At 37.2% G+C, this 16,916-nt stretch overlaps 1 protein-coding gene across 2 annotated transcripts in view; it reads left to right on the top strand.

The window, feature by feature from the left end:
• Positions 1-16,916, top strand: part of LOC5569443 (uncharacterized peptidase C1-like protein F26E4.3) — a 306,047-nt gene that overhangs the window by 281,183 nt on the left and 7,948 nt on the right. For both annotated transcript variants that reach the window (XM_021840968.1, XM_001658487.2), the window contains 6 exons: positions 12,548-12,717; positions 12,782-12,956; positions 13,015-13,307; positions 13,366-13,549; positions 13,615-13,814; positions 13,877-14,034. In XM_021840968.1, coding sequence (XP_021696660.1) covers positions 12,570-12,717; positions 12,782-12,956; positions 13,015-13,307; positions 13,366-13,549; positions 13,615-13,814; positions 13,877-14,034 — 1,158 coding nt within the window. In that variant the 5' untranslated portion in view covers positions 12,548-12,569. The remainder of the gene's footprint in view (positions 1-12,547; positions 12,718-12,781; positions 12,957-13,014; positions 13,308-13,365; positions 13,550-13,614; positions 13,815-13,876; positions 14,035-16,916) is intronic.

The raw sequence follows: 16,916 nt of genomic DNA, 5'->3' as shown, positions 1-16,916 counted from the left end.
TTATCCTGGCAAATGTGTGCGATCACCGAAACAGTTTTTTTCTACTTCGTTTATAAGTAATCTTAAGGTAAAGATAAATCGAAGCCACACTTCAAATTTTCAAGAGCACAAATCTGAAAAACTAAACATCCGTTTAAGCTGAAAACTTAATCGATTGGTCGGTAGCTGATGGCGACAATTCGATTAAGTTTTCAGCTCAAACGGATGTTTGGTTCTCCAGATTTATGCTCTTGAAAATTTGAAGTTTGGCTTCAATTCATCTTCACCTTAACTTTTTTAAATAAATTTACGAAATATAAGGTAATAAATTTTTGGATGTTCTCGAAATAGACCAATCGACATACAAAATAGTAAAAAAATATAATAACAGACTATTTGTCAACCCTTCATTCACTGAACTAAAAACTTATAAAAATGTGTTGTGATTTATATATGTGGCATTTATTGGTTTTATCATTGAAACGCGATTTTTTCCACGAAATTTTCAATAGAAAATAATCCTGAAATGACTTGTGCTAAAAATACTGATTAGAATTCGTATAATTAAATTATAAAAACTAATAGTACAACAAATGCGTGTAAAATTATAGATACTTAGGCTGTTTAATTCTAAAGAACCTTCAACAAAACGACAACAAACTTTATTTTGGACTTTGAAATAAATTTCAAGTATCGCCAAAAGTTCTCACATGTTTTATTCTCTTAAAAAACATTCAATGTTATCTTAGCTTAGCTTAGCTTAGACTGACTACACATATCAATGGTTGCTATTCCGTGATTGACCAAAGTCAGTGAAAATGCACAAAGAATCAACTAGAAGTTAGGCTGGGATTGGCCATAATCTTCTTCAGTGTGCATAATTCAGTGCCTCTATTTATACAGGGTCAATAACGGCGCCGGCCACGTCCTTGCAGTCAGGTGGGATTGGGGGAAGGAATGTTAGTGTGTAACCTTTGCTATTTGGAGACCGTGTTTGACTCTGCCTGGAAGGGATGTTTGTTAATGGGGAGGATCGTTGGGTCACAGGATTCACTTTGATAAGCGATTAGACCATGATAAATAATTATTTGTTAGATATAAACATGCTTATATGTAAATATAATATATTCATTTGATATGAACAATTTCTATGTAAAGGAAAATTATGCCGACACTTGAGGTGACGAACCATTCAAAGTTTGTTGAGCAAATACTTAAATGTAACATTCCTAACACTTTTATTACTATGCCGACACTTACAGTGGCGAACCGTCCAAAGTTTGTTGAATAAAGTGAACCTTTCGCAAGTCGACACTTGTAGTGTCGAACGATTCAAAGTAAATTTTTAATTACAAAAATAAAGGTAAAACGAAAGGGGTGTTTAAAAAAAATGTTAAACATAAATAATTCATGAATCAAAGTTTATGTCGACACTCACTGTGACCAACCATTCATAGTTTGTTGAAAAATCATATTTACGTCCCACCGTTGTAACGATTAAATGTACAGTTAAACATATTTTGTAGATTAGTAATAGTAGCATGAAACGAGCTCACCAATTGATCCGTCATCCTTGACTGAGCAACAACAATCCACTTTCAGCTTAACTCGTTTGCTCGGCTATATGAAAGCACTCAGAGAAAATAGGCGCACGACCCGAAAGGGAAAACAACTGACGACTTCTCTGGCTTTCTTGATGCACTGCCCAGGAGCAAGCGTCAAGGTCGAAGGATCAAAAAGAACTAATCGAACGAGGCACTTTTCAACTTTACTCGTCCGAAGCGCGACATGTTCGATACTGCCTTCATCGCCGGCTCCCGCAGGAGCAAGCGTCAAGGTCGAAGGATCAAACACTACTCTTAAAAAACATTCAAAGTTATCTTTGGCAAAAACCATTCAATTCTTAATTACAATAGTCAAGTGTCAATAATAATTTATTTATATTTTTGTTTTTCCATTGCTCCCATACCATAGTTTGTATTCAGTTTTACATTTTTTTCCTCCCTGGACCTGAAAATTTGCCCACTTTGGGAATCACTGCTCTAGATCAGGCCTGCCCAACATTTATGGCTCTTTTTCGACATAAATGGTTGGTGCGTGCGTTCGCAAGAATACACCGATATTAATAAAATTAGTCTCAAATGAAAGCTTGGTAGTATATCTGTCTAATGCATGCTGAAATATTTCAATGTATATGAAACTCTTCGCTAGCGATGCAAGCAAATGTAAAAATCAGTCACCGGATCATTTTTTGGACTTAATTTCATTGGCAGTAAAGAGGTTGAAATAAATTTAAAATTTTCAGCTTTCATTTGAGATTAATTTTGTTCATAACGGTCTATTCTTGCAAACGCACCAACCAATTATGTCGAAAAAGAGCCAAAACGGTTGAGCAGGCCTGCTCTAGAGGGTCCCTTTCTACAGCAATGCTGTGTGTACCGTTTATATGCATGAATTTCAGCTCAGCGCGTTCCACTTGAGATACTAGTCTTTTTCCATTAACTCTCTAATACTGTTTTTTTTTTCTTATTTTCGATCTAAGTATCATTTTTCGCTGACTTAAATCGAATTCAACTCGTTTTATTTATACATTGATTTATTTATACTCGTAAATTTATGAATTTTGTTTGATGATTTTACTAATTTTTATTTTTGAGCACCCCTATCCATTTTCATTTTTTCTTGAAGCCTCTTCTGGGTGCCGATCTTTGACGATACTAAAAATTTGAGTTTTTGCAGTACTTTTGAAAACATAAAATTTCATATTTGCCGCTGGAACATATTTTATTTTCCGTGCTACTAACGGAAACTATTTTAACAGCTGTTCATTTTACCCACAAAGTGCAGATAAAATGAACACTTGAATCGTTTTTTGCTAGCGAAAAAAATACGTGAAATTTCAGTCTGAATTTATGTCGCTGCTTTAGATAATATGCCTATTTTTGAAGTTGTGCGATAGAACTATACAAATTCCTCGTTTTTCTATCAGAAACAAGATGCTATCCTTAAGGTGTTCATTTTACCACCATATCCCCAATCACGCATGTTAGGCAACGGACAACACGAAACACGCAGTAGCCCATCAATAGATTTTCGAGCTCTACCGACTAGAGCGGGAATCGAGCCCACGTATCTACAATACTCCTAAACGACTGACGCAACCTCAAGGTCAAGAAGCCCACTATTTCCTTAAAAAAAACTTAGGAACAAACCTTTAGAATTAGTATTTTTTTTTTTAACTTCGGTAGGAATTTTTATGAGATCTACTAGAGTAACAAATGGAAAAGTCATAGACAGAATTAGTGGAAAAAAAATCAGGATGAAATTCATGGACAGTTTTTGACAAAAAAAATGAGTTTCTTTAGAAATTTTTTAAGATGTTAGCGTTAGAGTACTCCATGATTGGGTAGAGGAATATCTAGCGGGATTTCTAGAAGAATCCCTAGTGAAGTGCTTGAAAGTATTCCAGAAGGTATCTCTGGAGAAGAATTCCTGCAATTTTGCCTCGAAGAAAATAAGAAGAAATTCCTAAAGAACAATGTAGTGAATGCGCCGTATTATTGCTTGAAACTGGTTTACGTGCATTCGAACAGTTAAAGCTGAAGACAATTTTGTAAGAGTGTTGTCATTATTCAAATAGCGTGACAGGACTTGATAGGGGGCCCAGATAGCCGTAGCGGTAAACGCGCAGCTATTCAGCAAGACCATGCTGAGGGTCGTGGGTTCAAATCCCACCGGTCGAGGATCTTTTCGGGTTGGAAATTTTCTCGACTTCCCAGGGCATAGAGTATCTTCGTACCTGCCACACGATATACACATGCAAAAATGGTCATTGGCAAAGTAAGCTCTCAGTTAATAACTGTGGAAGTGCTCATAAGAACACTAAGCTGAGAAGCAGGCTCTGTCCCAGTGGGGACGTAACGCCAGAAAGAAGAAGAAGAAGACAGGACTTGATGAATGATGATGATGAATGGCTATAGTTGTATGAGTGGTCTTTATGCGAACGCTCCAAACAGGTAGACAAATGGAAGAGAATGATCAGATAGGGCGAGAAAGAAAAAAGCGATTGATTGATTCGTGTGTTAGTTTTCGGTCGTGGAGAAGGAGAAAAAGATCTTCAGTCTTGAAAGTAGTTTTGTGTCGAACAGTTAGCGCGCGATACAGTGGGGATTCGCTCGTATGAGTTCCGCTACATGGAATGACCCGATGGTTGGATGTTCGCTGGTTGGAAAAAAATCCAACTAAAAAGCACTCGAATGTCAAAAGAAGATGTCAAGCTGATTTTGACGTCTGAGTACCGTCGCATTGTAGTCTGCACATGTAGAACAAATGTGTATGTATATGTACGATTTGCGCTCCAGATGCGTAAGTCTGGAACATTTTCACCAGCTGTCAGTCGTTCCAACAAACGGTTCGGATTCGCTAGATGGAAGGCAGTCGTGCTCCAACCAGCGAATCCCCGCTGTATTCATTAGAAAAATCGGGAGCCGTGTTTATAAATCGGCTTGAACACTATAAATAAGTAGTCTTGAAATGTTCCTCTGGAACTTTTCAGCTGGATTCATTTCAAACATACATAATTAAATAGATACCTTAGGGGTCTCACATTAAAATAGGGACTTGCATTGAAGTAGTAGCCAAGTTTTTAATAGGAGACCTGCTGTTAGCCTTGCATCAGTATCAGCCACACACAAATATCAATTCATTTTCATTTATATATACATTAGGGTGCGGCTTATTTTTTGATTGTCCTCAAAATCAACAATTCGTACGGTCTTCTGAATTCAAATCACATAAAATTGGAAACCTCAAAATTTGAGCCAAAAATGTTAAAATTAAGAGGTGGCGCAAGCGATTTAAAGGTGAGTTTTCAAGTTGTAAAATAAGTCTTTCAGTGAAGTCTGTAGAGAATAAGGCTTTATAGTGTACAGAAATGCATTAAGCGTGCATTCGAACAGTTTATAGCTAACTTAAAATTTGTTTGAGTGTTAGAACCGTTTGAAATTTGAATAGAATTGATGATTATGATGACGAATGACTATAGCTGTGTGAGTGCATCTTGCGATGCAGGTGAATGGCTCGGCAAACGGGTAATCTTCGTTGGAAGTTAGAAGAAGGAAAGGGAGAAGGTGAGAGGCGATTGGCTGTTAGTTTTCGGTCGGGACGAGACGAGATGTAGAAGAAATATTTTTCAGTCCTAAAAGTAGTTTTGCGAAGAGAGGTTTCCAGTGCTTAATTCATCCTTTTGCCCGCGGTTGTTTTTGATTCGGTTCGTTCACTACAAAATCTTCAAAACTTTGTTATTTTCCATCCATTTTCTATGCTCTTGAAATAATTCTCTTCAAAATTGAATTTATGAGAAATTTGTAGAACATTAAATTTGTCTAAAATGAAAACTAATCTTAGTTAAAAGTAATTTGTTCTAATTTTTTTCTCTTATTACTAAAAAGTCATCTCTGTTTGACCATAATTTCATGAATACTCATCCGAATATAGATCTTTTTACATGCTTTCGAAGCTAATTCAGTTGCTTTAAAATTGTGTATACAACAAATTAAATTAAAATTGATTGGAATTTTGTTTAACTACGGGTTGAACAGTGCATATATATTTTATAAAAAATTTTTCGTTATAAAATTTATGATAAATTGCCTTTGAGACCATTTGAAGCTTTAACAAATGAAAAAACCCAGCTTCAGCTTGAGTAATTACGTTTAACTGACAAAAAATTGAAAAACATTGTATTTTTCGTGTACAGTTAACGTTTTTAGGTAGTTTTTGTCAAATAACAAAGTCAAAACTATTTTAAAATAAGTTCTGCGTAACAACAGTTTGAACATGACTATAATTGCTTTAAAAATTGTAAAAAGATTTAAAATCGGTTAACTATTCATGAAGTAATGGTCAAAAAGAAGCAATTTTTTTTAGTAAAAAGAGGAAAAATTTGGAGAAAACAACTTTTAACAGAATAATTATCTTTTTAGGCAAATATGATATTTTGCAAACATTTTATAAATTTGATTTTGAAGAGAATGTTGCTAAGTGCTTCAAAATAGATTGGACAATAACAAAGTTATGAAGACTTCACTGAAGGTCATATTTCAAAACTTGAAAATTCACCTTCAAGTCGCTTGCGCCACCTCTTTTCCATTTTGTGTGATTAGTATTCAAAACAGTACACGAATTTTTGAAAGCTTCCGAAAAATAAGCCACACTCTAATATATATAGGGTGTCCTAGAAAGTATGGGCACGACTTTGATAATGAAAATCAAGGTGCTTTTCCAAACAACCACATATTTTTATATGTTTTGTATTTTTCTATAGGCTATTTCAACCAGCATCTGTGATAAATCTGTTTGATTTAATAATCGTTTATATTTTTATTGTAGCACAGACTTTTCATTTTGTTTTTATTAAAAAAATAACTAGTAAAATGTGTGTTTATCAAAATCTTTCACCATGGTGAGTTCAAGTACATTGTATCAAGGGTGTCTCATAAATTTTTGTTTGAAATTTTATATGACTGTGTTAGAGATCAATTCAAAAAATGGTAAAATTCGAAAAATCTCGTTTCCTCATCACGAGGTTATAACTCTTCAAGTATTTTAAATAGTAATAAAAAAAAGCATTTCAGATTTACGAAAGGTTAATCCCTATTCTCTAGGATAAGCAACTTTAATGTTTGATTTGTTTATGTTTTTACGTACCGTAAAACGGGGTAACTTTGATAGTTTTTTCGAAGAAAACTTGAATATTTATGCATGCTGTTTCAAAGAATTTTAATTCTTATTTTTAAAACAAGTACTGGTATCCTAACTATCGATTCCAGTTGATAGATTTCCAAAAGATTTATTCTTAATGGATATATAATTTTTCATATAATCGAAAGTCGGTTTTCTGTTTTGGGGTAACTTTGATAATGGAGCATCACTCGAACAAAATTGAATGAATTACAGAACATTTGTAGGGCGTTGCATATCTTTAGGCGTTTAACGCTATATGGAAATTTCTGACTTAGATTACAAAAATGGTCCCAGTTTGTAAAAATAGTATTCGCTAAGAGTTTTGAGACCGAATTCGAGTTCTACTATAACTAGGCTATCAAGTATAAGTGACGAATTCATTATGACTTCATCAAATAGTGATCGTAGAACAGATTGTTTGAGAGCATTTCAAAATTGCTAAAATCTTATAAATTTTCCATATATGCATATAAATCCTCAAATGTACTTGATTCCAACGGAAATAGCTTTAACATGAAGTGTCATACTTATACTCTCAACTTTTGCATTCGTTTTGCTTAACAGATTAACAGGAACTTTGTTATTTCGTTTAGTATGTTGAGAGTCTCGCATTATCAAAGTTACCCGCATTATCAAAGTTACCCCGTTTTACGGTATATATAAGGATTTGTTTTTTGACCATTTTCAAATCAATCACGGCTGGAATCGAATTTTAAGTTCCAATACAATTTTTACATGCTTCAAATTAAAATTTCAATTTGAATAAGTGATAGTTCGATCAATTATCATATCGTCGCAGATAAATATATTTTTTCAGATATTTAATACATACACTTTCTGACATGGAACAAATTTTGTAAAACAAAGTCGCTAAAAAATAACGAGATTTGTGCAAGACTCACGAGAGATGCATGGAGAAGCCTGCATCTGTAGTGGATCGCAAAAAGTTTTTAAAAAAAAAATAGAAGATTCCTCCTAATGCTTCTTAAATTCGACTTATAATATGTATATCCAAATAAAGTGGGAAATAATGGTGTCAGGAGAGGCATGATGGATTTTTACAGTTTGAGAAGAAATTAAATAGAACTAAATGGAAGATGTAAGGAAGTTACAAAAATATAGGGAAAGTGTACCAGCTATGACCAAAGTGGTTCCCTATTTGGCCATGTGTGAAATTTTAATAACATTCACATTTTAAATCTTTTTCAATGTTTTAACATCAAGATATACCTTAAATCTAACTACTCCAACACACAAAAGGTATCAAAATTTGAAGACATTAGAGAAATCACATAATGTACCGCGGGGCAAGTGGGTAAATGGGGTAAGTGAAAACAATTGATATATTTTACTGAATATGTGAATTAACATTTTAAACTCATGCGTAAACCTTTGAGGTCATTGAGAACATTACGATAGGTAAGAGATTTCTGAGATTTTTCAGCCATTATTGCATAATAGAGTGAAAAATTGTTAACCTGTCAACTGTTACTCCGTAACAAGTTGGCGGCGTTATATTTTAATATTTTCAGTGGAAAAAAGTTGCGGAAAATAATTTCCTGTACCACTTTTTAGTTGTCCTTTGTGACAGTTTCAAACTGCATTAAAAAAAGTTTTAGAATTAATTCGACGTAGACCTAAAAATAACTAAATTTAAACACCGTCAATTTTCTTATCAGGTGAGGCAAGTGGAAAGTTTATCATTAGAGATGGAATTTGTGTTTTCTCTTTAAGTAGCCATAAGTAAACGTGGTTCGCAATTATCATAGAAAAACATAACGTGCTGATAATTCAAGAAACACTATACTCAAGTTAAAAGCTATTAGAAATCATGAAAATTCTCTAAAAGATGTTGGCAAACATTACAATATCAATATGTCTTCTTCGGGCAGCCAATTAAAAGGAAGACGTTGACTGAAAAGTTACAATATTAGAGAACACACGGAAATCTCGTGGAATGCATATGTAAAGCTAGTTCAAAACATAAAAATGGGGTATAGGTCTATCCACATAAAAAAGACCCTAAATACGTTATTGAAGGATTCCGTTTGATTTCTCCCGAAGAGTTATCCGACGTCATATCCGACTTTCTCAAAAACAAATAACGAGCGGTGGAAATTCTACAGAGCAGAAATGCAATTGCTGTCCTATAATGTAAGAACTAATATTGGAAATGTTGCAGTTATAATGTTGTCGAATCATTTCAACTTACATAACTAAACAGAAGAAAATTGAAGTGAAAAGAATAACATTTTCTTTGTTTACATGTTACTTATGTCATTGTTCATTGGGAAGCCTTAACAAGTGTTAAAGTTAATAGAAATCGTGAATATAACTGTTTGTTTTTGAATTTATTGTTCAAAACGGTAAACTTTTCACTTGCCCCACTTTTGGGGCAAGTGGAAAGTAAGGAGACATTTTTCAAAAACTTTTTCTGTATTTTTTTCTTCAATTTTTCATAAAAATCAATTTCAGCATGCTGCTTATATATGGTGGGAGTCAAGCTTAAATATATACACAACCTCATTTGTTTCAATTTAAAGTCTCTAGAATTGGAAGAATCTCAACTATACGAATTCCATTACCCACTTGCCCCACGGTACCTTACGGCGAAATAGGGAAACATTATATCCATGATTGGCACACCTACCCTATATTCGCCCACCCATTACCCTGAACGCCATCACCCCGAAAGCCATTACCCCCAATGGGTCATTACCCCGAACGCCACTACCCCGAATGGGTCGCTACCCCGAAAGCCATTACCCCGAACGCCACTACCCCGAATGAGCCATTACCCCGAATAGTATGAAATACAGCGCAGTATCTTGTTTTGTGCCCAAAAATTGTTGACGACACTGTCATAATTCAAACTAGTAATGGTGTGTTAAATTCGACGGTAAAATTTTCATCCATATTTTTTTTCTTCCACATGTTAGCTTTTCTTTCAAAGTATCCTGTTGGCAACTATCTTCTTCTACTTGCTGGGACAAGTCCTGTTTTTCAGCTCAGTAGGCACTTCCTTAGTTATTGACTGAGAGTTTTTCTTGTCACTTGACCATGTTTGTATTTGTCCCTCTATGCCCAGGGAAGTCAATCCATAACCCTCAATTTATTCTTGCTGAACAGCATGTTCACCGTTATTTGGGCTCCTTGACGGTGGACCATGTTTCAATTTTATTTTTCAACTTATATTTTCCTTTCTTATGAACAAAGATTGTGCACATCACATTGTTATCGTGATTATACACGTCATAGCTTCAAGCATTTTATCAGTAATTTGCCCTTCTTAAATAGGCAGTTCTTTCAAGTTGTCATTGGAAAAGCTAGACACTGGTTTTCATATGAAACAGCTAATCTTTTGAGAGCAGGATGTCTTAACAGTTTTCATTGAAAATAAGGCTCTAGAAAGAATCGATCATTTGGTAAAACTGAAAACCTCTTTTTTTCTGATTGATTAACAAATCAAGAAAATGAAGAACCGGACGTTTTCATTTTTCTAGAATTTGAGTCCGTTCGGGAGAAAACAGTAAGGTCTCTTTTGGAACTGCTCACCACTTTTCTACCATTATCATTTCTTCATTGTCTTGAAACAAACACAGCATTTTTTTGTGGATATCTTATCGAAATCAGCAGAATCATCTCATAAATGAACGAAATTTTTTTTATTGTAGCGACGATTAGAGGCCGCCGTGTTTCAAATATGCATCAGCGGAACGATTGCCTATCAGGTTTCAAGATCAATATCACAGATATAAAGAACCAGACAACCGTTTGTGCTGAAAATTAGCTCACTAGTCATTCGCTATTGATGACCAATCGATGAGATTTTCAGCGCAAACGGTTGTCAGGTTCTTTGGATTTGTGCTTTTGAAAATTCGAGGTTTGGCTTCGATGCATCTTCACCTTAAGCAGGTCCCGTAGAAAAACACTTGCAGCGATAACATCTGGGTTATCATCCACTGCCATCGTTTAAAAAACAAAATCTTTTGGAAGATCCTATTGCCGGCAATCTGAAATCTAAAGATTTCGAGTGGAAAAAGTAGGTAGTGAGGTCCAAAAGAAGGCTTTCCTACTTTTCATGATAAATTCCCCCTTCTTTTTGAAATAGGTTGTTCTTCAGAGCATTGCATTTTATCTGCATGAATCTTACAAAAATTGAAGGACAATTCCAAAAAAACCTTGTAAACCCTAGCACCTTGATAATAAATCTTCGAGCTGTTTAGTAGAATACCTATAAGTAGATGAAAAAACCGAATTTAGTACTATACCATTTAATTCCACTAGAGTTTGTATCCTTTGACAGATACGCGTATTTCGACCTCAACTGTAAGGCCGTCTTCAGTGTCGTGTACTAGACTCGACGACACTGAAGACGGCCTTACAGTTGAGGTCAAAATACGCGTATCTGTCAAAGGATACAAACTCTAGTGGAATTAAATGGTATAGTACTAAATTCGGTTTTTTTTCATCTACTCCTAGCACCTTTCTTATTCTCTAATATTTGAAAAAATATATTGTTTAAGCCAAAGTCGTTTAATGCTCATAAGAAACGTACAATTATCAACCTGTTTTGCATTCGGGGTAATGGCGTTCGGGGTAATGACCCATTCGGGGCAATGGCTTTCAGGGTAATGGCGTTCAGGGTAGTGGCATTCGGGGTAGTGGCGTTCGGGGTAGTGTCTTAGAGTCTCGCCCACTCCTACTAATGTCCATAATGGAATCCGGCCCTTCTGAAAAATATCGTAAGCGGCACTAGAAAACAATATCAACCCCCTATGAACCTCCACTGACATTTTTACACTCCCCCTGTAACATATAAGCTGATACACGAAAGTTAGAAATGGGGAAAACACAAGCACTGGTTGACCACCGTCAAAAGTACCGCGCTGATGTTGTGTATGAAAAGCGAGTTTTTTCACCTGTGTTTTGCAAAATACAATAGCGCGACTACCGAAGTGTTGAACAGTATTATGGATTTTTGTCAAACTCTCATACACGAGCGGTAGTTAGAGTTGTCCATGGACAGAGAGCTGAACCGATAGGAATAAAATTTGGCTTCTTGCGTCTATTAAGTAAATGAAATGACCAAAATATTATTGAAATCCGTGATAATCGATTATACGTTTGGCGTATGAAATGATCCTTATGCTTGATGAGTTAACACAAGCTATTTGAATACATAAAACTTCTTCATTTTTTTTACTATAGCTGGATTAATAATCTGGATGCTTTAAAGCTCCTGTCAAATTGATTAAGACTAACGAATTTATCAGACGTATACTCAAACCTCCTGTCGAAATAGAAAGCTTTTCGCAATTAAAAACCAAAACAACCGACAGAATAATTGCGAATCTTCAATACTGACACGTCGATTTTCATCACCATATCAATTTAGCCCGCGCTTCAAAAAGCAGCGAATCGAACCGACGATTTTTGCCACTGCAGCACTAACCCACCTCCTGCAACGGAACACGAAAAGTGACGACTCACTAAATGATTTCGTATTGCTTGCTGATGTCATCCTTACCCCGGTAATGAGGAGAGCAGAGCGGAGTGGCCAATTCGAATATGTGTTATGTTTACCGTTGCCCTTCCACACTTGAACCCGGTTAATTTTTTCACCATTATTGTCTCGAAGACCAGCTAATAACCGAAACGCTCTCAGCCTGGAGCACCACTTTGATCGTTGACCTGCATTACGATTCGTCTGTCTGTCCGGCTGTGCGACGAGCACGTGCTGGAGTTTCTCCACTTCCATGATGAATGGATGTAGCTCGATTTTAACGCCCGATATTTCCCTATCTTTTCGCATCCATTCCAGGTCTAGCCAAAATTGGTACACGATGTTAAAACTAGCGATCGTCCTGCTGGTATTCAGCTTAGTGGAAGCGAATCGATTCCGTGCAGACTATCCCGGGCCGTACTGTGCTGCTCGTAGATATGACCGGTGCTGTCATGAACGCCAGGATGGCTGCTCACAACCAATCTCAAGTGAGTTACCCTTCAATGTTTATCTTGCATCATTCTTTACTAATCATGTTACACGATTCTACAGCTACTCTCTGCTACTGTGATGAATTCTGCGATCGTGGCGAACACGGTGACTGTTGTCCGGATTACGAAGAAGTGTGCCTGGGGATACCACCAGAATCTTTGACCGTACCCTGTACTCATAACGGCCAAACTTTCACTCCATTCGATCCTCCCGTGGTGGATAACTGCAATACATGGTAAGCACCCTCCAATCATTGTTGTCACTTTATTCGTTGAACTCTGTACTTTTCGCAGCAAATGCAATATGGATGGTTCGAAGACCTGCACCGACGACGTCTGTTTGACGGACAATGAACTGCTGAAGCAGCTGAATCACTTGGAGCGATCGATCGGCTGGAAAGCCACCAACTACAGCGAATGGTGGGGTCACAAATACGACGAAGGTAAAGTAATGCGACTGGGCACGTTCTACCCGAAGATCAAGGTCAAGTCCATGAGCCGGCTCACCAACGGACTGGATCATCTGCCGACGCACTTCGATGCCACCAACTATTGGCCCGGTTTCATCGGAAAGGTTAGAGATCAGGGTAGGTTGACCTGAGCACCTTAGACGGACATCAATTGATCGACGTTTTTGATTTCCAGGTTGGTGTGGATCGTCGTGGGCCGTTTCGACCGCTTCCGTTGCTTCCGATCGCTTTGCCATCTTGTCGAAGGGCCGCGAAACCGTGCAGCTCGCCCCGCAGCAGATCGTTTCCTGTGTCCGCAGAAGCCAGGGTTGCAGTGGAGGACATCTGGATACCGCCTGGAGCTACCTCCGTAAAGTTGGGTGAGTCTGTCCTGTTTGTTCATCATCTGCGTCCGAGCGTCTCTATTCAACCCATACTCTTCCAGAACCGTGAACGAGGAGTGCTACCCGTACATCTCCGCTCACAATGTCTGCAAGATCCGTCCGTCGGATACGCTGATCACTGCCAACTGCGAACTGCCAATGAAGGTGGACCGAACCAACATGTACAAGATGGGCCCGGCCTTCAGTCTGAACAACGAAACCGACATCATGCTCGAAATCAAGAAACATGGACCCGTGCAAGGTTGGTACCGGTTTGGTATTTTGATTAGTTAGAACCCCTTACTGAATCTACGCTTCTTGTAGCTATCATGCGCGTGCACCGGGACTTCTTCTCGTACAAGAGCGGCATCTACCGCCACTCGGCAGCATCGACTTCCGCTGATCAACGGGCCGGATACCACTCAGTGCGTCTGATCGGTTGGGGAGAGGAGCGACACGGCTACGAGGTCACTAAATACTGGGTGAGTTACTTTCTTTTACATTCACAGTAGCAGTGTTGTCACGGGGCCCAGATAGCCGTGGCGGTAAACGCGCAGCTAATCAGCAAGACCAAGCTGAGGGTCGTGGGTTCGAATCCCACCGGTCGAGTATCTTTTCGGGTTGGAAATTTTCTCGACTTCCCAGGGCATAGAGTATCTTCGTACCTGCCAAACGATATACACATGCAAAAATGGTCATTGGCATAGTAAGCTCTCAGTTAATAACTGTGGAAGTGCTCATAAGAACACTAAGCTGAGAAGCAGGCTCTGTCCCAGTGGGGACGTTACGCCAGAAAGAAGAAGAAGAAGCAGTGTTGTTATATTCACCAAAATGGTTTTGGTGAGCGAATTCGATGGATAGCGGCGACAATTTTTGTTGCATAGGATTCATCGAATATAGCGCGGTTGTTGCACCATGGCCAGATTTATTTTTCGCAATCGTGCACGGAAAAAATAACAATTGTTATTGAACACTAAGAAAAAAGTCACCGAATAACTAAAGTTTTTCCATTAATGATTATTGCCTATTCTTCTTTCATTTATTCTGAGATTCTTTCAGAAGTTCATCTAAGATTATAAATTGAATCACTTTAGGATTCATCAAGAAATTCCACAGCTCTCTGTGATTCTTCTGAAAATCCTCCTGAGATTCGTCGGAAAACCTCGCTGAGATTCTTGCTGGAACCCCTCATCAATTCTTCCGAAAATTTCTCTGGAATTATCCCAAAAATCTTTGAAGTTCTTTCAGTAATCCTCATGGAATCCCTTATATGAAAGTCTTCTAAAATTTATCAGGAGATCCCTCTGTAGTTCCGTCCAAAAATCCTTTTTGGCTTATTCCGGAAATATTTCTGGAATTCCTCTAGCAATTTATTTAGGATACTACAGAAAATCTTTCAGAGAATCTTCCAAGAATCCCTGTGAGAGTCTTCCAAAATCCCCTTCTGGGATTCTTCCAAAAATTTCTCTCCGCAGTTTCTTTCGGAAATTCTTCTGAAACTTTTATAGTTGTATCTCTGATCACTCTGTGATTCTTCCAAATTCCGGGAATTCCTCTTGGATTTTTATGGAAATCTTTCCGGTTTTTTTTTCTGTAAAATTTCCCTGGAGTTCTGCCGAAAATGTTTCTACGATTGCTTTCCTGAGGGACGAAATTCTTTAAATAGATCTGGGATTCTTCTGCATAACTTTTAAAGATTTTTCAAAGTTTCTCACAAAAATGCCTCGCGTTTTCTTCCAGAAATCCATCTGAAATTATTCAATAAAACCCTGATTTTTTTTTCGAGAGATCCACGAGTAATTCTTTCGTGAATGCACCTGATACTTTTTTGCATATCCCTCTTAGATTCTCTCAGGATTATTCCGATTCTTCTGGGTTTTTCCCAGAAATCCGTCTGAAACTATAGTAAAATATCAATTCTTTCACTGTCGGATTATTCCGTTCAAATTCTTGGAATTCTTCCGGAAATCTCTATGGAGTACTTCCGGAAATCATGTTGAAATTCTTCCAAAGACCTCTTGGGGCTTTATTTTACAATCTTTTTCATGAAGGTAAAAAAAAACAGCTAGATTACTATGGACAATTTTTTTCAAGAAATTAGTCAAAAATTCTTCCGAAAACTCCTCAAAATTGTTTGGAAATTCTTCTGGCCTTTTCTAACGGGAATCCTGTTACAGTTTTTCCAGAAATATTTCTGGGAAAATTTTGAATATCCGTTTGGAATTCTGATATTCTGATACAATCTCCCTGTGATTCTTCGGGAAATGTTCTTGATTTTTTTTTTATTAGTTAATTTCCATTTTCATTTATTAAACAACCTTTAGAGAATCACTCCTGAATTTAAATGAAAATCCCTTAAGAAAACTTTCGGCCAGCCCTTTTGAGACTCTTAAAAATATCCCTGAGATTCTTACGGAAATCTTTGTAATACTCTTATAAAAAATACTGTGAGGTAGTTTCGCAAATTCCGTTTGAAATTCTTCCGCAAATCTTTCTGAAGTTCTTCCGGTCATTTCTTTGAAGTTATGTTCAGGAATTCTTCCGGATGCCCTAGTGAATTCTTCCAAAAACCCTATGAATTTCCTGAAAATCTTACAGGGGCCCTTCCGAAAGAACAACTTCTTTTGGATATCACTATGACATAGCTTAGCTTAGCTTAGCTTAGACTGACTACACATATCAATGGTTGCTATTCCGTGATTGACCGAAGTCAGTGAAAATGCACAAAGAATCAACTAGAAGATCGGCTGGGATTGGGCATAATCTTCTGCAGTGTGCATAATTCAGTGCCTCTATTTATACATGGTCAATAACGCCGCCGGCCACGTCCTTGCAGTCAGGTAGGATTGGGGGAAGGAATGTTAGTGTGTAACCTTTGCTATTTGGAGACCGTGTTTGCCTCTGCATCTCCACAAAGGTTACTGGGAGGGATGTTTGTTAATGTGGAGGTTCGTTGTGTCATAAGATTCACTTTGATAAGCGATTAGACCATGATAAATAATTATTGGTGAGATATAAACATGCTTACATGTAAATATAATATTTTCATTTGATATGAACAATGTAGAGAAAAATTATGCCGACACTTGATGTGACGAACCTTTCAAAGTTTGTTGAATAAAGTGAACCTTTCACAAGTCTACACTCGTAGTGTCGAACCATTCAAAGTTTTTTTTTTAATAACAAAAATAAAGGTAAAGAGAAAAATGTGTTTTGGAAAACAACTGACGACTACTCGGGCTTTCTTGACGCACTGCTCAGGAGCAAGCGTCAACGTCGAAAGATCAAAAAGAACTAATCGAACGCGGCACTTTTTCACTTTACTCGACCGATGCGCGACATGTTTGATCCTGCGCTCATCTCC

Source organism: Aedes aegypti, chromosome 2, assembly GCF_002204515.2.
Source record: "Aedes aegypti strain LVP_AGWG chromosome 2, AaegL5.0 Primary Assembly, whole genome shotgun sequence".
Classification (NCBI taxonomy): Eukaryota; Metazoa; Arthropoda; class Insecta; order Diptera; family Culicidae; genus Aedes; species Aedes aegypti.
Note: the sequence above shows the minus strand (reverse complement) of the source record. Positions and strands in the feature narration are given on the sequence as shown.